Consider the following 21,925-nt stretch of genomic DNA (forward strand, 5'->3'; position numbering starts at 1 on the left):
CTCATAATACCACCACTGCTATAGTGCTCAGTTTCCCTCTTGAGAGTAGCAAGGAGCTAATAGCAATATCATCATTTAACAGATGAGTACAGAAGTCGAGAATGTAGCCAGGCTTGATGCATGTTTACTTCCCCATGCTGCTAAAAATTAATTAAATTAATTAATTACAGAACCTTAAGGCTCAAGGAAGTCCAACAGTGGCCAAAGTAACACATTCTTTAGAAGTGACCACACTCCTAACTGGCACCCAGCTGCCTCCCATGCTGCCTGCAACTGTATGCGCTCCAGTCAACCCGGAATTCCGGCAGAGGCCCACTGGGAACCTGCTGATTTGCCAGTGGGGCCCATACGAAGGCCATGGCCTGGCAGAGTCCGTGATTCCCTACCCAGTGCTAGTCAGACAGCATAGCCACCAGCCCTCTCTGGGCACACAGCTCTGACTCTTCCCTATCTCAGGCTCTAGACAAGATGGAGAAGGAATGGTCATCCATCCTGTTCAACGTGTTACCCTACAAGGAGACAGAAACCTATATTCTCAAGAGCCCAGACGAGGCCTCCCAGCTTCTTGACGACCACATTGTCATGACCCAGAGCATGTCCTTCTCGCCATACAAGAAGCCCTTTGAGCAGCGCATCAACTCCTGGGAGACCAAACTGAAGCTGACCCAGGTGGGCCTTCTTCCTTTGTCCCCCCCCACACACAAAGGAACACTGTTCACCAAGTGGCACTAAACTTATTTGGGTATAGCCCATTGCACCTGCTCCCCCAGCTCCTGGCTCGCTCGCTCTGACAAGTCTCCATCTGGAAGAGGTGCCAGGAGAGCTCCATCCATGTACAGGTCTAGCTACTGGAAGGGGCCGTCAAGGCTGCGGAAAGAGTGGAGCTTAATTAAACAATATGGCTGCCTAAGTTTGGGACAGTCTGGTCATTGGAACTTCATGCGTGGACACTGTGAGGCCCCCGGGCACCTCAGGATCCTTTTCTAGCCTGTCCTGAGCCTCCCATTTCCAACCTATTTGCGATACTTTGAGGAGAGGGGCCAGGGTGCTTGGGACTACAGCTCTCTCAGGCTTTCAACACCAGAGGCAGGGGCTTCCCACAGAGCCCTAGAGAGTAGGCCTGACTGTGGGTCCCACAAAGCCTTTCCCTTCCATCCTTCTTGAATGTTATACATATGCCAGTGAAGGCCAGAAGTCAGGTCAGGTGAAGGGAGACTATACAGCATCAATCACTGGCCTCCCTGCTGTGCTCACACTGCCCCCCCACCTGTAATTCCAGCTCCACCTCCCATGTCCGACTCATCCACACCAGCCTGCAGGGTATTTCCAATGAGACCCTTGCTCCACACCCCTTAATGGGGCTTCCCACATACTGGGCCATAGAGATCCAGGAGCAGAATGACCACTAGTGTATTCCTCAAGAACAGAAGGCCCTGTCCACTTGCCTGGCAGGGACCTGAACCAGAGCTAACCATGGTGTTAATCATCCATCTCTCATGGGCAGAACTGAATGAATCAGTCTGCACTGACAGGAGAAGATGAGAAAGGAAACGGCTCCGTGTGACATCATCCAGCAGACACTGGCTCTGCTGGGGGTGCTCTGCCCTGCACTCCTAATGGGGTGAAGTGTCTCCATCATGGACACTAACTCCAGCTAGAGCCCCCAGCTCTGACAGTGCACACCCCGCCCCATCTTTCCAGGAAGTGCTGGAGGAGTGGCTAAACTGCCAGCGGTCCTGGCTCTACCTGGAGCCCATCTTCAGCTCTGAGGACATCACCCGGCAGCTGCCTGTGGAGAGCAAGCGCTACCAGACCATGGAGCGCATCTGGCGGAAGATCATGAAGAATGCCTTTGAAAACCGGGAGGTGAGCCCCAGGGGGCTGGGAGGGCAGCTAGCACCCCTAGGGGACCCTAATCACATTGCTGGATACTTCTCGGTCTTTTCCCTTCCTAAACAAGAATTAAGGACCAATCCGAAGGCTTTGGTTGTGGCTCATGTTCTTGGAAGTGGACTCCTGGTACCACAGATGCCCCTCAGAAACAGAGGTCTTAGCATTTTAGAGATCCTGCCCAGTCATGCAGCAAGACAACTGCTTACCCTTATTACTCTTCTTTTTTTTTACTCCAGCATGGTTCCCGGGCTGATGGAGGCAATCGCTAGCCCAGGGATCCATTTCTTGCCCCCTGCCCTCCCTGACAGTACCTGGCTGGAATGGGTGCTGTCTGTTGAGCCCATCCTGCTCACTCCTACTCTCTCCCTGGCTGGCTCTGCTTCCTGCAGGTGATCAATGTGTGCCCTGACCAGAGGCTGCTGGACAGCCTGAGGGACTGCAACAAGTTGCTGGACCTGGTACAGAAGGGCCTCAGCGAGTACCTGGAGACCAAGCGGAGTGCCTTCCCCAGGTAAACACTACAGCCTAAACCACTTGGTGGGCCTGTTAGTGCTCCCCCAAGCCAGTCAGCACCGAATCAGGCTATGAGGGCGGACAGAGCCCAGCAAGTCCACCTGACCTTTCTCATCATCCCTGTTCCCCTGGAAGATTCTACTTCCTGTCAGATGATGAACTACTGGAGATCTTGTCGCAGACAAAGGACCCCACAGCTGTGCAGCCCCACCTGCGCAAGTGCTTCGAGAACATTGCCCGGGTGTGTAGCTTGGCCTGAGGCTTGGCCAGTGCACTAGAGTACTCTCTGGAGGAGATATCTCTCCTCTCACGTCAACCCCTCTTAGAGATAAGATGGCAAGAGTGACCCTGATCCTCAGAGATATACCTGGGGCTCGTGGGAGGGAGGTTATAGCTAAAGAACCCACCTCTCCCCTTGAATCTGGGAGCCCTGTGGTCCTAACTCAGCCAGCAGCTCCTGTCTTTCAAAATCCTGAGATCTCTGGGGAGTGGAAATGCAGAGGAATCCTAGCCTCATCCCCAAGGGCTTAAACACAACCTGTGAAATTGCTGTTGGAGAAGGCCCAGTGAGGGCCAAACACTAGGGGTGCCCCTGCACAGGCAGGATCAGCTCCACGAAGGGGCAAAGGTCTAGTCAGGTCAGTCTAGGGTTGAGGCCAAGCCCCCTGGCACATCAGAGTAACCCACTCCTACCCACCCCCATTGCCCTCAGCTGCTCTTCCAGGAGGACCTGGAGATCACACACATGTACTCAGCAGAGGGTGAAGAGGTGCAGCTGTCCATCTCCATTTACCCTTCCAACAACGTGGAGGTCTGGCTGCTGGAGGTGGAGGGCAGCATGAAGGCCAGCGTGCGTGACATCATTGAGCAGGCCATCAAGGCCTACCCCACAGTGAGTGCAGCCTTCCCGCTCGGCAGCCTCCAGAGTGCTCCCTCATCCGTGCCTCTCTGCCCAACCCACCTCCACCTGCAGAGGCTCGGCGCTTAGTAGCTGCTGCCTTCCTAAGGGAACACTGGAATCCAAAGCTTGACAGGCCAAGGCACAGACAACAGTTCACGCTAGGACGAGGGGGGGGGCGGGGCTGGTAGCGCCTGAGCCAGGCAACGGATATTGTCTTTGCAGATGGCCAGAACTGAGTGGGTTCTGAACTGGCCAGGCCAGGTGACCATTGCTGGCTGCCAGACATACTGGACAATGGAGGTAGCCCAGGCGCTGGAGGCTGGCAACATCAGTAGCAAGCTGTTCCCCCAGCTTTCCAAACAGGTAGGGTTGATGAAGATCGGTGTCCCCCACATCCCAATGCCCAACACCAGTTCTCCAGCCTGGAAGAGGGGAAAGGTGAGGTCCACGGCGCAGATCAGATTCAGTGGCGCCAGCAAGAAGGGACCTAAGGAGGGCTCCGAGACTGGGCACTGCCTCTCTCCTAACGGCCTGTGAGGCTGCCACTAGGCTTTGCCTGTACCATCCCTTGGACGACCCGTGCTCCATGCTTCTCGCCATATTCCAGACTCCCTTCCCAGCCCTGAACACACTGACAGCACTGCACATCACAGCGGCAGTCCTTGCTCTCCTCCCATCCCAGACCAGCACAACTCCCCTGCGGCCAAGGGGCTCCCTTTAGATCTCAGATCTCTGTAGTGATTTCCCCATTCTTTCAGCTCAGTGACCTGGTGGCTCTGGTGCGGGGGAAGCTGTCGCGCATGCAGCGGGCAGTACTTTCGGCACTCATTGTCATTGAGGTCCATGCCAAAGACGTGGTGAGCAAGCTGATCAGTGAGAACATCGTCAGTGTACATGACTTTGAGTGGATCTCTCAGCTCAGGTGAGGGCCAGAATGGGCGAGGCTCAGGTGGGAACGCTGGCAATCACACGACATGTGTCCCTGCCCTCGAAGCAGAGAAAAGATAAACAGGGGTGTCTTTATTCTCTAAAATCACCCCCTCTTTTCAACTGTATACCTCCTCAATGGCCTTTGGCTCCATGTCCAGAAATCCATGTCTCTGCATTGCTAGGTACTACTGGGCAAATAACGACCTGTACATCCGCGCTGTGAATGCCGAGTTCATCTACGGCTACGAGTACCTAGGCAACAGTGGGAGGCTGGTGATCACACCCCTCACTGACAGGTGAAGGCCCCTCCCCAGCTGGGCTTTGAGTAAGGGAAATGGATAGCCCCAGGTCAGCCCACCCAGGGGGTGCCTGAACAAAGCGTGGCCAGGTGTAGCAATAGGACAGGAGAATTACACAGGTAGCAGCCCCAGGCTCCAGTCCTGACCCCTGGCAGTCAGGACTGGCATACCTGGTCCTGAGAGAGGAGCGAGAGCTACTGATCCACGGGGCCCTGAAGGGGGAAGTGCCTCAGGTCTGTGGAACAGCCCAGGAAGGGAATCACCCAGGGTGGGTGTGGCCTGTGCCCACCTCCTTTCACTCCCACAGGTGCTATCTGACCCTGACTGGAGCCTTGCACCTCAAGTTTGGAGGTGCACCAGCTGGCCCAGCTGGCACAGGGAAAACAGAGACCACAAAGGACCTGGGAAAGGCCTTGGCCATACAGACAGTTGTGTTCAACTGCTCTGACCAGCTCGACTTCATGGCCATGGGCAAGTTCTTCAAGGGTCTGGCCAGGTGAGACTGGGCACGAGGAGGCAGGGGAGCAGCATGGGAGAACACTGGCTAAGAGGAGCTCACAAGGGACAGGGTGGAGTAGCAGCAGTCAGAGGATCAGCTCAGTGGGCTAGGGTTGGTGCAGCCGAGTATAATTGAGCTTCCTCCCCAGTGAGATCAATCAGAGGGTTGTTGGAAGGAAGTATCAAGTGTGCACTGAGCGTATGCCCTACCCAAATGCCTTGTTTGGCTTAGTGCTGGGGCCTGGGCCTGCTTTGACGAGTTTAATCGGATCGACATCGAGGTGTTGTCTGTGGTGGCGCAGCAGATCACCACCATCCAGAAGGCACAGCAGCAACGGGTGAGCACTGGGCACCCTAGAGGGATGGCACAGCCCCCCATCGCCCGAGTGCTTTGTCTAGAAGGGTTTTATAGTCAGTTCCAAACCCCACCTTCTTACCTCAGCCTGTGGTGAGGTAAAGGGAGCCCTATCCTACACCCTGGCTCGTATGGAAAGTCCAGGGCCCAGCCTTGTGCAGGGTAACCAAGAATCTTGCCCAAGGGACAAGAGCTGAGAAGCTGACACACCCCCACTTGAAGTCATGCCCTAGGTTCTGTTCTGGGCTGAATCTAGGTAAATCTTAAGGGGCCAGTCATAACTGATTAGTGGATGTGGGGATTAAGCAACTGTGTAGAAACCCCTGAGGAACGGGGCTAGGCCCTAGGAGCCCATGGGGGTCATTGAGACCTAAGGTCTTAAGCCAGATCCCAGGAGATCTAACCAGGTCAGTGGCATGTGGGAGGAGCCCAGTCAGAGGAGGGGAAGGTCTGCGCATCTTTAATCTCTTTAATGTGGGCCAACCCCTGAACCCCACCTACAGGTGGAGCGCTTCATGTTTGAGGGTGTTGAAATCCCCCTTGTACCATCCTGTGCCGTGTTTATCACCATGAACCCAGGATATGCCGGCCGCACAGAGCTGCCTGACAACCTGAAGGCAAGTTCAGGCCCAGAGTGATCAGAAGGTAACAGAGCTCTAGCCTGGACCCTCTAGGATGCTAAGCCTCTGGTTCAAGAGCACATAGCTAGCTGTCCGGCATGAGGAACTGGGATTCTCTGTGGTGGTACTCCTGTCCCGGAACCCACTGGACCATACACAGCTACAGAGTGGGGGCCCTGGGCTTGTCTTCAGGGCGTGGGGGAAGTCTGGGATTCCTTTGGGGTAGGAGGCAGAGCATCTGACAGAAGGGGCTAAGGTGGATGTGTGAGAAAAGTGGGAAGACAGAGAAGCCCTCTCCTGGAAGTGCCATGGAGGTGTTCATCCATACAAAGATTCATCCATACAAAGATTCATCCATACAAAGCAGTCCTTTTCTTTCTTTCTTTCTTTCTTTCTTTCTTTCTTTCTTTCTTTCTTTCTCTTTTTTTGTTTAGTTTTGTTTTGTTTTACTTTGTTTTGTTTTGGGTTTTTTTTTTTTTGGTTTTTTGAGACAGGGTTTCTCTGTAGCTTTGGAGCCTGCCCTGGAACTAGCTCTTGTAGACCAGGCTGGCCTCAAACTCACAGAGATCCGCCTGCCTCTGCCTCCCCAGTGCTGGGATTAAAGGTGGCAGCATGCACCACCACTGCCTGGCTGCCATTTCTAGTAGTAAGCACCGCACAGCCACTGTAGAGAGGAAGCCTCGGTGCGGCAGGTGTGGCACAGAGGTGAATCCCAGCTATGGATCAGATAGTCCAGAGAAGGACTAAGTCCCTGGGTGGGCTGTGATCTGTCTGCCTTTTACATGTGTGTTTTACGTCCAGGCTCTCTTCCGACCTGTGGCCATGATGGTCCCCGATTATGCCATGATTGCTGAGATCTCCCTCTACTCCTTTGGCTTCAATGAGGCCAACGTACTGGCTAAGAAGATCACCACCACCTTCAAGCTGTCCTCCGAGCAGCTCAGCTCCCAGGTAAGGCCCTGGTTAGTTCCACAATCTCAGGCTGAAGCATTGCCATCCACTCCAACCTCCAGAGCTGTTCCAAATTCACCTTCTGTGAGGGAGAGATTCAGAATGGGCACTCCTATATGCCAGGGGCTTGTAGGGCTGATGAAGTAGAAGGCACCAAGGCAGCCCAAAGAAGGGGCACCTAGCCCAGGCTCCCTGTGCAGACCTGTGGGGAAAAGGACATCTCAGCGACAAGATAGGAGACGAGGCATGGCCAGGTTCCATGTGGGAGGAATGCTGACAACGAGGCAGAACACCGAGAAAGGACATCACCCACACGTACCCTTTCCTGTGGTGCCAACAGGATCACTATGACTTCGGGATGAGAGCTGTAAAGACTGTCATCTCAGCAGCTGGGAACCTCAAGAGAGAAAACCCCACCATGAATGAGGTGAGCTTTCTCCACAGAGCTCCCATGTCTCGAGAGGGCTTCAGGAGGGTCCTAGCCCTGGAGAAGAACACAGCCCACCACGCTGAAACCCCTTACCATCCCCTCCTACAGGAGCTGATCTGCCTTCGGGCCATCCGGGATGTGAATGTGCCCAAGTTCCTGCAGGAAGACCTCAAGCTCTTTGCAGGGATTGTGTCTGACCTGTTTCCTACCATCAAGGAAGAGGAGACTGACTATGGCATCCTGGACCAGGCCATCCGCAAGGCCTGTGTAAAGAGCAACCTCAAGGATGTGGATGGTGAGCTCCAGTCCAGGGATTCCTACAGACCCTGGCGTTCCAGTCTGAGGAAGTGCTGGCTCCAGCCACCTTGGAGTCCAGGGTTCGGAGACAGGGACAGGGCGGGGCTGTCTCAGGGTCCCTCACCACTGACCAAGGTGCCCCTGGACTTGTCTTTACTAGTGCTCTCCAGGTGATGGGCAGCATGCTTCTTTACCGACACCCCATAATTTAGGTCCTCTACCCATGGCAGGAGCCATCCCAACCCAAAGTCCCCTCTCTAGCCTTGCCTCGTCCTGCAGTGAATGTTTGCTGACTGTCCTAGTTAGGATATCTATTGCTCTGACAAAGCAATGTGACCAAAGCAATTTGGGGAGAAAAGGGTTTATTTCATCTTATAATTCTCAGGAAGTTAGGGCAAGCACCTGAATGCAGAAACTGAAGAAAAGGCCATGGCAGGTGCTGTTTTTTGTTTCTTTTGTTATTCGAGACAGGGTTTCTCAAGAGTAGCCCTGACTGTCCTAGAACTCACTCTGTAGGTGAGAACTGGCCTTGAACTCAGACATCCACCTGCCTCTGCCTCCAGAGTGTTGAGATTAAAGGTGTGCACTACCAGTGCCCACCTGGCCTCAGCCTTGCGTTCTTAGAGCACCCAGGACCACCAACACAGGGGTAACACTGCCCACAGTGAGCTGGATCCTCCTGCATCGGTCATTAATGTACTGCACTCTTGCCCACAGGCCAATATGACGGGAACTTTTCTCAGTTGACTTTCCCTCTTGCCAAATGACCCTAGCTTGTGTCAAGCTGACGCACGCTGGTTGAGGCTGTCCGTCCCCGTCCCGTCTGCCCCCGCCAGCTTGGCTGCTGGTGCAGGAGGACACCCCAGCCTGGTCACCACATGTTTATGCAGTTTGTATTCTTGATCCCTACAGTTTCCTGGCACAGCTGCTCCTTCTCCCAGCACCTCCCAGAAGGTCCTTAGGGGTGGGGACCCTCTAAGGAAGGCAAGTCTGGCCACACAACTCTCCACTAGGGTCTTGATCAGCTGATTTGCTCATCTCAGCCCTCCAGAGCCCCTACCTCAGTGCTGCCTGTGGCTTTCTGTTCCTTGTGTAGCACAACTCCCTTCCCTGGCCATCTCCTGCACTTAGACGCAGCAAGCTTGTTAAATCAAGCCCTGGGCTCTTCTCTCCCCCCACAACCTTGGGCCAGCCCCCATTGTTTGCAGCCTGTCCCCTTGGCAAGAACCCCTGGGCCTGACAGAGCCACAACCACCCCCAACACCTTGGGGAAAGGAATGTTCTCTTTCTGAAGGCTCCAACAGACTGGGATTCTGACCCTTGCAGTTCACCTCGCGCTGGAAAGCACTTGCTCAGGCCGGTGCTCTCAGGAGGCTGGGTAGTCAATTCAGGGAAGAAGTTCATTCTGATGCCCATAATAGCTGACCACCCGACAAATGATGTTAGGCAATGGTAGCAACAATAACACTGGCTGGCCTCTAGAGAGTTCTTCTGTGTGCCCTGTATGCCCTGTGCTTGGGGCTGCCCATGCCCCTACCTAAAGCACAGCTGTTACTGCTTTCCCCACTTTGCAAAAGAAGACACTGAGGCTCAGGGGGTCAAGTGGTACACCCAAGGCCACACAAGCTGGCCTCAGAGACACAGTTCAGTCCCATCCTCTAAGCCATGTTCCCCAACCTTGTCCCCTAGGCTTCCTGATCAAGTGCATCCAGCTCTATGAAACCACGGTGGTGCGGCACGGCCTCATGCTTGTCGGGCCCACAGGCTCTGGCAAGAGTAACGTAAGCAGAGGGCTTGGGAGGGTGTCTCCAACAAGGGCATCAGTCTCCGCCTGTACCCCATCGGCCTCTGCCTCCCCGCCCTCTGAGAAGCCAGGAGGTTCACTTTCTGGTGGTGACTCCACAGTGCTACAGAGTCCTGGCAGCTGCCATGACATCGCTGAAAGGGAAGCCGTCCATTAGTGGCGGGGTGTATGAAGCTGTCAACTACTATGTGCTCAACCCCAAGTCCATCACAATGGGCCAGCTCTACGGGGAGTTTGACCTGCTCACCCATGAGTGGTGAGTGACCCTCAAGTTGCTCCAGGAATGCACTCTCAGGCCGCCTTCAGTGGCCATTGGGAAATTCAGCTCTCAGCAGAAAGCCTGGGGTGAGAGCCAGCATTCCACTTCCTCCCTCAGTGACTTTCCTCGGTTACATCATTTGCACAGTGGGGACAATAATGGCAGTGTTGCTGTGGAAGGAAAGGAACCTAACACATGGAATGTGCCAGGACGGTGGTTGGCATGGATGGACGCTCAGCAGATGGCTGTCTTTACCCTGAGAGAGGTGAAGAGGTCATCCAGGCCTTGCTCCCAGGCTAGGGCATGTATTTTTAGGGACAGGAGTGGGCTTGGGCTAAGGGCAGCTGAATGGAAACCTCCTTGAATGCTAAAACCTGAGGAAAGTCCTGAGCATCTTTTCCATTCTGTCTCTCCAAAGCCACCACTCTCCTGCTGGAAGTATCCCCTTAGCTGTAGTGCTCCATAAGCCCGGTAAGGGGTGGGCGCTAATGAGGAGAGTCTCCTCCTTTTCCGGTGTGCACCTGCTCCACATCCCCAGTTCTGTGCAATGGTCTTTCCCATGCCTACCCCAGACTCATGTGAGTGGGGGTGGGGTCCACAGGCGAGCCCGGGAAAATGCCCCATTGAAGACAAAAGGTTATTGAACTATATCTTCCAAAGAATGCTAAAGAAGATTTTATTCAGGACCATGACCATAAGTATAGGGACTGCTGGGGCATCATCTCAGGGTAGGGGACAGAACAGGCTCAGCTCCAAAGACAGCATGGGCCAGTGTTCCTGCCAGTGGGTAGAAAGCTTCTAAGAGGGCACGTGAGGGGAAGGGTGTTTCTGACTAAGCTGACCTCACAGGATGCGTAAGATGGACCAAGTGGTCAGACCTCACCTGGAGAAGGAGAGGGATGGGGAGCACAAACAGGTGTTGAGGTGAGCAAGTGTGTGGGGTAAGGGCTTGTCTAGATGACTTAGCAGGGCTGGCTGCTCAGGCAGAGTTTATGGACAGTGCACATGTAGGCCTCCGGGACTCTCAGGGACCAGAGCCTCTTTCTGTAGCATACAGACCTTCTGAAAACTGAGCCTTTCTTGGGTTCTGAAAGCACACTTGGCCCTTCTCCTGTTCTTCCCACCTTCCAGAACTAAATGTACCCCCAGCTCTGCTATTGTCCCCACCATTGGGTCACCACCACTGACTTCCATTTAATGTGACTTCCTTCTATGGGACCTCAGCAGGGAGGGAGGGATAGAAACATGTTTTGTTTTGTTTTTTTAATTTTTCTTTTATTATGTATACAGTGTTTTGCCTGGGTGTATGCTTGTACACCAGAAGAGGACACCAAATCTCATTGCAAATGGTTGTGAGCCACCATGTGGTTGCTGGGAATTGAACTCAGGACCTCTGGACAAGCAGTCAGCGCTCTTAACCTCTGAGCCATCTCTCCAGCCCCCGAAACATGTTTTCATTATACCATGTTACACTAAAAACTCAGTTTTCTCATTGTAATTTTTGAATAAGTAGAGATATGAAAGTGTTAAAAAAGATGAAAACCAATAATCACAATACATTATATATAAGTAATATCCAAAAAAATTAAAGATAGCTTTAAGGAAATCAATTGGCAGGTCATAGATTTGTAAATACATTTGTATCTATATGTGACTTTAGAGTTTTATTCAAAACATAGTAGAACCCTGGTTGTCCCCACCCCACACCATCAGACATTTCACTTTCTGTAGATTCAGTTCCCTGAGGTCAAGCGCAATCTGTAAATATTAACTGGAAAGTTCCAGATTTGCAGAATGCATTTTGAATTGTACATCATTCTGAGTAGTGGGGAAAAATCTTGTACTGAACCATTCCACCCACCACGGGAAGTGACTCAGCCTTTGTCCAGTGTGGCCACGCCGGGTGCACTGTCTCCCCGTTAGTGACTCAGCCTTTGTCCAGTGTGGCCACGCCGGGTGCACTGTCTCCACGTTAGTGACTCACCTTTTGTCCAGTGTGGCCACGCTGGGGGCACTGTCTCCCTATTAGTGACTCAGCCTTTGTCCAGTGTGGCCATGCTGGGTGCACTGTCTTCCCGTAACACACTTGTTAGGCACATTGGTTATCACACTGACTCATGGTTGCTCTCCTTAGATTTAAGTAACCCTGATTTTAACTATGCCCCATAGTGTGAATTTTTACTGCAGTATCCTGTTCTGTTCTGTTGGTTAATGTACCTAAATTATAAATCAACTTTCTCATACATATTTATAATAGGATAAAACAGCTTATATATAGTATTATGTACTATACACAGTTTCAGATAGCCACAGTGGAGGGGTAGGGGAGGATCTTGGAATATAGCTCCTGAAGATAAACCAATCTTTTAAAGTAAGAAACCTGCTTGTTTGTTGTTTTCAAAATTGACCAATGCTTCAGTAACTGCTTAGTGAACCCATCAAAAACTACATCATATCAGTGTATGAAGACAATATGATGAAACCCATAATTAAACATAACTAATACATGCTAATAAAATGTTTTAAGGTAAGAGCCAACTGGGTGACCAGGTTTTCCTGGGAGCCATTTGTGCCCACACCCCTGAGTCCCTGGCACCTACAGCTCTCTCCTCAATGGTTACAGGACAGACGGGATTTTCTCCTCCCTCATCCGAGCCGGAGCCATTGCTAATGACACCAACAAGAAATGGTACATGTTTGATGGGCCAGTGGATGCCGTCTGGATAGAGAACATGAACACAGTGCTGGATGACAACAAGAAGCTGTGCCTCAGCTCTGGGGAGATCATCAAACTCACAGAGGTGTGCTGGCTGCCCACCCACCCAGTCTTTTCGGCAGCTAGTTGGGTCTGGAGACTGCACCAGACTGGCCAGGCCTCATCCCACTCTATCCCTACTTTATACTGAGGAGCCTGGATGGCAGTACACCCCTTCCAACCCTGAATTCCCTCCTCTAAGCCTTGTCCCATGCAGCTATCTTTCAGAAGACCTGCTTCCTATGGTGTTTAAAGCATAAGGCCATGACAGTTGCCCTACTATCCCCTGGATTATGCTGCTGCAAGCCTCCCAGGTCCACTCCACTTTTGGCCTTGTCTACCCCGTCTGCACTATGTATTAACCCTGTTCTAGCAATGTATGCAGATGTATGCAGGGACTGGGGACTTGGTGGCACAAACCTGGCCACAGGGACCTGCTTGTTCTGTGTAGCTCAGCCCTGAGAAAGCTATGGCCAGCTATGAGAGCATTTCAGAAGGCTCTGACTCCTGAGAACCTGTGGCAGCTTATATGAACCCATGTGTGACAGGAGCTTAGAAACAGAGGCCATATGTGGTCCTATGGGGTCCCAGGCCTTGAGGAATTTCACACTGGCCAGAAAGTCCAGGACTCCCCAACTTCGGCTCTCCCTCAGGACTCTGTGGATGCCCACATTACCAGATGAGGATCCAGGGATCCCTGAACCGCAGCCCCAGCCCTGTTCCATCCAACTGCTGCCCACAGAGCCTGGCAGGGTGGGCAGACAGCTTCCCAAAGCCCCATGTCCCTTCCCCTTACTTGAAGGCAGGTAGCTGGTCCACTTAACATGTTGTATCTTGACACCAGGCAATGACCATGATGTTCGAGGTACAGGACCTGGCAGTGGCCTCACCCGCCACAGTATCCCGTTGTGGAATGGTGTACCTGGAGCCCAGCATCCTGGGGCTCATGCCATTCGTTGAGTGCTGGCTAAAACGTCTCCCTTCCATCATAAAGCCCTATGAGGAATATTTCAATATCCTCTTTGTCAAGTTTCTGGAGGTAGGTGAAGTCACCCAGCCAAAGGGGTGGCAGAGTACTGGTCACCGCTAGCCACGAGAGCCTGGCGCTTGTTCCCAACAGAGTTCCATCGCCTTCATTCGAGCCACAGGGAAGGAAGTGATTGCCTCAACCAACAGCAATCTGACCATGAGTCTCCTCAAACTACTGGACTGCTTCTTCAGACCTTTCATACCCAGAGAGGTACAGTCCAAACAGTGAGGCTGCAGGATTGGTCCCTCCCAGCCCCTGTTCTCCTTGCTCGGGCTGCAAAGAGCCTATGAATATCACCACCAGCTTCCTGGAAGAACAGGATTGACTCCCCACAGATCATGAGCCCACCCCATCCAATGTGTTGTAGGGAAGCAAACTACATGATATTCCAGCTTACGCTTCCCACTACTGTCCCCGACTTAGCCTGATGCTGTTCTTTGTTCCCAGGGCCTCAAGAAGATACCCTCTGAAAAGTTGAATCATATCCCAGAACTGATAGAACCGTGGTTCATCTTCGCGCTGGTCTGGAGTGTAGGCGCCACAGGGGACTACCTCAGCCGCCTCAACTTCAGCCAGTGGCTAAGGATGAAGATGATGATAGAACAGGTGAGAAGCAGGTAGGCCCAGGCCAGGCCTCTGGGGACAATGGCAGGCCACTCACCAAGACTCACGAGGCTGCCTCCCTGTGTCTTGATAGATGAAACTACTTTTCCCAGAAGACGGGCTGGTGTTCGATTACAGACTGGATGACGCTGGGATCAGCAGCACCGAGGATGAGGACGATGAAGAGGAGGAGGGCAAACAGGTGGCCATGGCCTGCCCAGGATGGGGGAGGGTAGAACCCCAGACCCTCAATGAATAATGGCCCCTTCAAGAAAGCCACATTGAGGGTCACCAGGTCTGAGGTCGTTGGCTGTTTCTATCACCGTCCCGAACTTTACAGTCTACTGGGTGATCACTATTGTGTTCATTTTAAAGACATGGGAATTGAAACACAAAATAGTCCTAATCAGCTGGGCAGTGGCAAAGCTTAACCTGAGCATGGAGTTTGGAAGTTCCAGAGTGCCCACTTCCCGTACAAACGTTTCTCCCGCATTGGTGCTGAGTCCAAGGACCAGCCCACTTTTCTAGTTAGCAGCACCCATTTTCCCTAGAAGCAAGCTCCCTAAGGGCCCAGGAGCATGCCTGGTATCCAGCTTTAGTGTCCCCATCTTAACTGTCAGCCAATCAGAGCTTCTGAGTCCACTATTATTCCAGGGAGGTGACAGAAAGTCACTAAGTAGCGTCTTGCTGTGGAACTTCAGGGTACATTTGGGTCTAAGAGTCAGAACTGCCACCAGTGGGACATGTTGGTCTGGCCAAAGTGAGCCCTTCATCAAAGGAGTTTTGCAAGGGCCATGGACAAGGGAAGTCATGAAGCAAGGACAGCGAGGAGATGCGGTGAGGTGGCCCCTCCACATCCAGCTGTCAGTGCCCTAGGTTCTGGTGTCCCCGCTCTATTAGCATAAAAATAAACCGTGAGCACCTCTGCATCCCTGGGTTAATCAATTCCCAGAGCATCTTCTTGCCAAGACCTAGGGACTGGCTGTGTGTGGAACACCATCACTCAGTGTAAACAAAGACTTCTTGTTCATTCCCAGTCGCCCAGACCCAAATAATCACACAGCAACTATATTAATTACAACACTGCTTAGCCTATTAGCTCAGGCTTCTTATTAACTAATTCTTACATCTTAAATTAACCCATTTCTATTATTTTATATTTTACCATGAGGCTCGTGGTTTGTTACCTCTTACTTCTTGGACAGCTACATGGTGTCTGCCTCCTTCGTCAGTTATATGGCATTTCTCTAACTCTGCCTACCCTTTCTATATATATATCTCTTCCAGCCTGGCTATATTCTGCCCTGACATAGGCCAAAGAAGTTTTGTTCATTAACCAGTAAAAGCAACACATATACAGAAGGACATCCCACATCAACTCAGCAGCTGCAGTCAGGGAGTCCCCACCTGCTCCGCTGTGTTCAAAGAACCTCTGTTTCTGGTGGTTTGTGTTGGGAACCTCCCATTCCATACAAAGAGCAGACCACAGTAATTCCTATCTCTCTCAGCAGTAGCTCTTCCCCTAGATGTCCTTGCCAAGACCCAGAAGGACAATATCTCGTCCTCCTGCTGTACTTAGCAATGGGGCTACGTCCAGAGGGGAATGGGAAGGGATTTCAGACCCAGCCTGAACCGGATGTGGTTCCAGGTTGCCTGGGTAAAGTGGATGGACTCCTCGGCTCCCTTCACCATGATGCCAGACACCAACTACTGCAACATCATCGTGCCTACCATGGACACCATGCAGATGTCCTACCTGCTGGGCATGCTGATCACCAACAATAAGCCTGTAAGTTACCCCATCATGCCCTGTCCCCAGCCCACCCAAGGCTCGGGTTAGGGCATGGCTAGTCTTCCACACCAACCAGTGGTGGTCCTCTCTGCATTCGCCCTGTATGTGCCCCACCTTCCCGATCGCTGCTCTCCCAGGTGCTGTGCATTGGGCCGACAGGCACAGGGAAGACACTCACCATCTCCAACAAGCTTCTCAAGAACCTGCCACTGGAGTATATCAGCCACTTCCTCACCTTCTCAGCCCGCACTTCCGCCAACCAGACCCAGGACCTCATTGATAGCAAGCTGGATAAGAGGCAGGACACTCTGGTTCCTTCCCCAGCCTAACTGAACCAGCTGCCTCACCTCTCCCACCAAATTCTGCCCCTGGCTTTGCCTGAAATGACCCAGCAGATGCCAGAAATCCCACTAGGAGTCCTAGGGTGCCTTTCAGATCTCTCTTTGCCTCTTTCGGGATCCTCCTAGCCTTTCTGTGGGGCTTTTACTGGCCACTAAGGCAGGGCTGTGAACTGCCTTAGAGATAGCTATTATCCACCTTTCTCAGAAGTAGGACGCTTCTTAAAGTCCTCAGATACAGATCAGCTGGTTCCAAATGTCCCAAGGCAGAGGGCTGGTCATGAGGTTTGGCAATTTAGAGAAGGCTAACATTTAGTGAGGTGCCATTCAGTTGCCTCTTGGATTCTTAGAAGACCTGGTGCCCATGGGTGCTGGGCTCACACAGCCCCTCCCACAGGCGAAAGGGTGTGTTCGGGCCACCGCTAGGGCGCAACTTCATCTTCTTCATTGATGACCTGAACATGCCAGCCCTGGAGACATACGGTGCCCAGCCACCTATCGAGCTGCTGCGCCAGTGGATGGACCATGGTGGCTGGTATGACCGAAAGATCATCGGTGCGTGCTGTCCTGAAACAGCAGGGAGTGGGCTGCATATGCCGGGTGAAGAGTACTGTAGGTGCAGGGCGGAGACCATTTCAGAGGCCCCCAAAAATATTTTAATTCCTCTTGAAACTGGAGGTCAAAGAAAAGTTTCCGTGCCCGTTAACACACTCCTTATATCAGCTCTGCCGTGCATTGCATTTTTGGATGCATATGTGTACGCATGTTTGCACAAGTGTGGGCACATTTGGGCGGCTTTGTGATGAGTCTTTCCTTTGATCGCTGTCCACTTAGCTGAAGGAGGGTCTCTCGCTGAACTCAGAACTTTCTGATTCAGCATGTCTAGCTAGCCACCTTACCCCTGCCTCTACCTCCTAAATTGCTGAGATTACAGACACACTGTCACATCTACCTGGCTTTTATGTGGGTGCTGGCATGTAACTCTTCAGAGCCATGTCCCCAACACCATAAATTACAGTTTTAACATGCATTCTTACCATGGGCAAGGGGCCCACAGAAGTCACGTCATTCTGGGTAGACCCCTGACTGACTTCCTACTCCCGCTTAGGAGCCTTTAAGAACCTGGTGGACATCAACTTCGTCTGTGCCATGGGTCCCCCAGGAGGAGGCAGGAATGCTATCACGCCAAGGCTGACACGCCACTTCAACTACCTGTCTTTCATCGAGATGGATGAAGTCAGCAAGAAACGCATCTTCTCTACAATCCTGGGATGCTGGATGAGTGAGTATAGGGTCAGGGCAGGAGAGGCCATGGACAAAGGCACAGACCCAGGGCAGCTGTCACACCACAAAGACAGCAGGATAGCACTGGGCAGGAAAAAGGCACCGAGCCACCAAGTGCAGCCCCAGCTTTTCTCCTTTGGTCGGCAGTTACGGCTGGCAAGTTCATGAACCTCTCTGAACCTCTGCTTCTTTACCAATGGGTGCTAATATTAATCCCTACCCCTCCAAGTCTTAAGAGTTAAGGTATGGCACATAGCACCTAATATAAAGCCATGGAGCAATTCTGCATATTGCACATGTGATAGATACATATCTCCATATATGCATCCACTGACATAGAGACATGTGTTAGTGTTTGCCCAGAAGCTCACATGGAATGACTGTAACTTTTGTAGAACAGGAAAACCCATGAAGACCAAAGGGACAAAGTAGCCCTGCTCCATCCTGGGGCTTGGAAAAAGTCCACCCAGGATGCACTTTCTCCAATAGCCCACCTCCCACCCAGCACACCCCACCATGGAATGCCACTTGGCACCATGCTGGGCAGAGAGTGCATGAAGTCAAGCCGTCCATCTGGCCTGGGCCACCCTGCCAGAGCAATAGGTCAGGGCTCTCCTTCATATACGACTGGGCTCTGAGAAGGGATGGGAGGCAGCTGCTTGAGGAGCTTCCAGCAGGAGCTTCCACCTAACTCTGAACCTTGTATCTGTTCCTCGACCCCGCAGATGGACTCCTTGGAGAGAAAAGCTATCGCGAGCCCGTGCGTGAGTGTGGCCTGGGCCTGGGAGGGTGTGGAAGGAAAGGGACAATCCTGGACTCCGGTTCTAGCTGGTGTGTTAACACTGGGATCAAGGACCAGGGCAGGCCCTCCTGGGGCTCACATGGAGTCAGCATAGGCACTGACTGCCCCTCAGGTTCCTCTGCCTGTCTTAGAGCCATTCTATCCCTCGGTGCCTAGTTAGTGTCACACTGGTAGCAGGAAATGGAAGACGAGTAGACAAAGAAAGGAGTCCAGTGAAATCTGCTGTCGAAAAGAACCATCTCCAAAGAAAATCCCACCTTCTCCAAGGAGCAGGCATGAGCAGGAAAGCGGGCAGTTTGAAGTTAGGAGGCAGGCATCCCCCTGTGGCAGCCTCAAGCAGCTCTAATCTGTCAGTCATGGCTCCTGTCACCTTGGCTAGGAGGGGACTTCCTAGGCTAATGTAGACCAGACTCCTCTTTGACCTGGTGAAGGATGAGTCACACATCCCCAATCGCAGTATTCCCTGTTCTACTGGGCCACTCTGTCAACATATAAAGATGTGGACGTGGTGCCGTATGCCTTTCATCTCAACGCTCAAGAGGCTGATGTGGGTGGATCTCTGTGAGTTTGAGGCCAGTCTGATCTGCTCATCTATATAGTGGGCTTGAAGACAGCCAGAACCACATAGTGAGACCCTATCTAAAACCAAAACAAAAACTTATAAGCATGTCCCAATTTCTTTTGTCTTAACCGAAACACAAAATTGCCTATACCAGCCAGATCCCTTCATCACTGTCGCGCCTCTCTGCTCAGCCTTATAAAAACCTGAAGAGCTCTCCTCTCACTGGCGCTTCCCCATCCTCCCTGTCTCCCATTACCTCTTGTCAGTGGTAGCAAGAGTGTAGCCATGCCAGTAATCAAACCTCAGGTGCCTCATCCACTCTGAGAACAGCCTCTCCTTCCAGCAGCGTCTCCCAGGCCCTCCTCCCTCCCTGGGTGGACCAGTCGGCTTTGTGTTGCTCTGATAAACTAGCCAAAGGAAGGGACACTTTCTTTTTGCTCATCGTTCCAAAGCTTCACCCGTGATTGGCTTGCTCTTTGCTCTGGGCCTGTGGTGAGGAAAACACCATGGCACCAGGAGGACATGGTACGGAAAAGTTGTTCACTGCGTGGCAGCCAAGAAGTGAGGGCAGATGAGAGGATTTCAGGGCAATGTATACTCTTTAAAGGTGCTGCCCACACAATCTTCTTCCTCCAGCCCGGCCTGCTTCCTTCACATATTCATTATGGGCCCCATTTGGTAAGCATTCATCAATTAATTAGCCGACTGACGAGGTTAGTGTGCTCATGATGCAGTCACCTTCCAGAGGTTGGATCCACCAGCTGGGGACCCAAGCTTTAAATCACAGGCATTTGCAGGGGGGGCACTTCAAACACAAACAATCATACGAGGCTCCCCATCCTGGACTAAATAGATTTTGACCTCTTAAATATACTGTCCTCAGACAGTCAAGGCTGGCTCAAAAGTAAAATCATCTTTATGTGGCCAGCATCCAAGTTCACACCCTCAGCTCAGATTTCTCCATAAATATCTAATTCCACATTTCTCAGATGTCAACTGTGTATCTCAGCCAAACCTGTCCAAACCCAATGCCCCGTCAGTCCCCTTCTCTGTCCCCTCACTTTGGTGGTGACAGCTCCATCCTTCCAGATGCTCCCAACAAGATCTTCCCCATCATACTCTTCTCAAACCATATGACAACTGTCAGAAAATCTATTGGCTATCACCAGAGAGGCTGTCGTGAATCAACTCACCAACCTGTCCTCATTCACCTCATCATTGGGACAGCCCCATCCCTGGTCTACCAACTCTGCCTTCACTTACCAGTGATCTATCCTCCTTTTGCTTCTAGAGGGACCTGTTAAAACATTAAATCAAGCCAGGAGGTGGTGGTGCATGTCTTTGATCCCAGCACTCAGGAAGCAGAGACAGGCATATCTCTGTGAGTTTGAGGCCAGCCTGGTCTACAGAGTGAATTCCAGGACACTCAGGGATACACAGAGAAACCCTGTCTCAGCAAAAACAAAACCAAATAAAAATCAATCAATCAAACAAACAAACAAACGAACAAAAACCATTAGATCAAGCTGGGTGTTCTAGTGCCTGCCTGTTGTCCCAGCTACTTAGGAAGCTAAAGTAGGCTAGCCTGGGCAACACTCTGTCTCAAAAAATATACAAAACCACGAATATAATAACGTTATGCTTTTCTTCCACTCAGCCATCTTGGGCAAGCAGTAGTCCAGGTCACAACAGCGCCAGGAAACATTGTCCATGCTTCACATCTGCCATCGCGTCTCCCACTCAGCCTCCCCTCGTTGGTCTTTCACTTCCTATCCCCAGGGTGCTGTTCTTGTTGGCCCCTCTGCCCAGAACACTTCTCCTCCAGCGATGCACATGCTTGCAATCTCACTTCTTAATCTCAGCTTGAACGTCTCCCTTCTCAGTGTGATATCACGCAGCATTTCTGTAATCACACCGAAGCCTAACTTTGAGCTTCCCCAAACTTTGTTTTGCTGCAAGTCTCTCCATAGCATTTGCTCTCTCCATTGATCCGTTCCCAAAACGGCGCTTGTTAAGGGTGAGACATGTCTGTTTGGGTCAACCTCTTATGTTCATCACCTAGGATACGTTTGCTCGTCTGACCCTTTCCTTCTGCCAGTTCTGAGTTCTTCCTGTACCCCAAGTTCCCACCCTCAGAGTTCAGTTCCAGGTGGAGACAGGCGTATTTTTCATAGAACATGGGTATGATAGCAAAGAAAAGCAAGATGGAATTCAGGAGCTCCACAGAGGCTGGTGAGCCCCAGGTTGCCCTATGCCCACCATCGAGCCCACCACTGAAGCCTTGTAGGCCGAGTGATCCTTGCCCATATGTGACTCAGCACTGGTCTTAGCATAGGCTCAGCAGGCAGGAAGGGCCCAGCCGGTACCGAGCCCACTGACACCCACAATTCTGTGATTGCATCTCAGCGCCCTCACACAGCTGGTTGTCAGGAATGTGGATGTCAATATTTAGGGCGCACAGAATAAGAGATCTCCGTTCCAAGTTAGGCACAGCAGGAAGGCTTTGCAATAGAGGAAATATCTCAAGAGGGGTCGCAGCATAAGCAGCATCCAAACCTGAGGCTAGTGGATGGGTGCTGGGGGAGCCGAAGGGGCACAGTTAGGACCTGTAGAACCTGCACTGGGGCACTCCTGTCTGTGTGACCCACAGCTGGGGCCCCCAACATCGTCCATTTGACGGAGCCCCTCGTGGAAGCTACCATCAGGGTATATGCTACCATCACCTCCCAGCTGCTGCCCACTCCAGCCAAGTCCCACTACACCTTCAACCTGCGGGACCTCTCCAAAGTCTTCCAGGGAATGCTCATGGCTGAACCAGCCAAAGTTGAGGTGAGGATCTGCCAGGCCCCTCCCCCACACCCAAGGTGCCCTTACCATCCTCCCCAGATCTCTCCCGATTTTAGGCCTTTCTACCTAAACAGTCCCCAGCCATGATCTGTCTGGGCCCTGAAGAAACTGGGATACAAAGGGTCAGGCCCACCAGAGCCAGACCTTAGCACAACTAAGCCC

At 52.1% G+C, this 21,925-nt stretch overlaps 1 protein-coding gene across 1 annotated transcript in view; it reads left to right on the forward strand.

Moving 5' to 3' along the window:
- The window catches only part of Dnah1 (dynein axonemal heavy chain 1), a 64,511-nt gene that overhangs the window by 24,271 nt on the left and 18,315 nt on the right, over positions 1 to 21,925 (forward strand). The window contains exons 21-47 of the mRNA XM_005348721.2: positions 457 to 669; positions 1,702 to 1,866; positions 2,283 to 2,404; positions 2,542 to 2,647; positions 3,119 to 3,298; positions 3,530 to 3,670; positions 4,066 to 4,229; positions 4,420 to 4,533; positions 4,844 to 5,032; positions 5,267 to 5,372; positions 5,893 to 6,006; positions 6,811 to 6,960; positions 7,301 to 7,387; positions 7,499 to 7,685; positions 9,377 to 9,468; positions 9,593 to 9,747; positions 12,374 to 12,551; positions 13,350 to 13,544; positions 13,626 to 13,745; positions 13,983 to 14,141; positions 14,233 to 14,340; positions 15,787 to 15,927; positions 16,068 to 16,228; positions 16,666 to 16,823; positions 17,377 to 17,550; positions 18,278 to 18,316; positions 21,567 to 21,745. Coding sequence (XP_005348778.1) covers positions 457 to 669; positions 1,702 to 1,866; positions 2,283 to 2,404; positions 2,542 to 2,647; positions 3,119 to 3,298; positions 3,530 to 3,670; positions 4,066 to 4,229; positions 4,420 to 4,533; positions 4,844 to 5,032; positions 5,267 to 5,372; positions 5,893 to 6,006; positions 6,811 to 6,960; positions 7,301 to 7,387; positions 7,499 to 7,685; positions 9,377 to 9,468; positions 9,593 to 9,747; positions 12,374 to 12,551; positions 13,350 to 13,544; positions 13,626 to 13,745; positions 13,983 to 14,141; positions 14,233 to 14,340; positions 15,787 to 15,927; positions 16,068 to 16,228; positions 16,666 to 16,823; positions 17,377 to 17,550; positions 18,278 to 18,316; positions 21,567 to 21,745 — 3,897 coding nt within the window. The remainder of the gene's footprint in view (positions 1 to 456; positions 670 to 1,701; positions 1,867 to 2,282; positions 2,405 to 2,541; positions 2,648 to 3,118; positions 3,299 to 3,529; positions 3,671 to 4,065; positions 4,230 to 4,419; positions 4,534 to 4,843; positions 5,033 to 5,266; positions 5,373 to 5,892; positions 6,007 to 6,810; positions 6,961 to 7,300; positions 7,388 to 7,498; positions 7,686 to 9,376; positions 9,469 to 9,592; positions 9,748 to 12,373; positions 12,552 to 13,349; positions 13,545 to 13,625; positions 13,746 to 13,982; positions 14,142 to 14,232; positions 14,341 to 15,786; positions 15,928 to 16,067; positions 16,229 to 16,665; positions 16,824 to 17,376; positions 17,551 to 18,277; positions 18,317 to 21,566; positions 21,746 to 21,925) is intronic.

Source organism: Microtus ochrogaster, chromosome 6 (assembly GCF_000317375.1).
Source record: "Microtus ochrogaster isolate Prairie Vole_2 chromosome 6, MicOch1.0, whole genome shotgun sequence".
NCBI lineage: Eukaryota > Metazoa > Chordata > Mammalia > Rodentia > Cricetidae > Microtus > Microtus ochrogaster.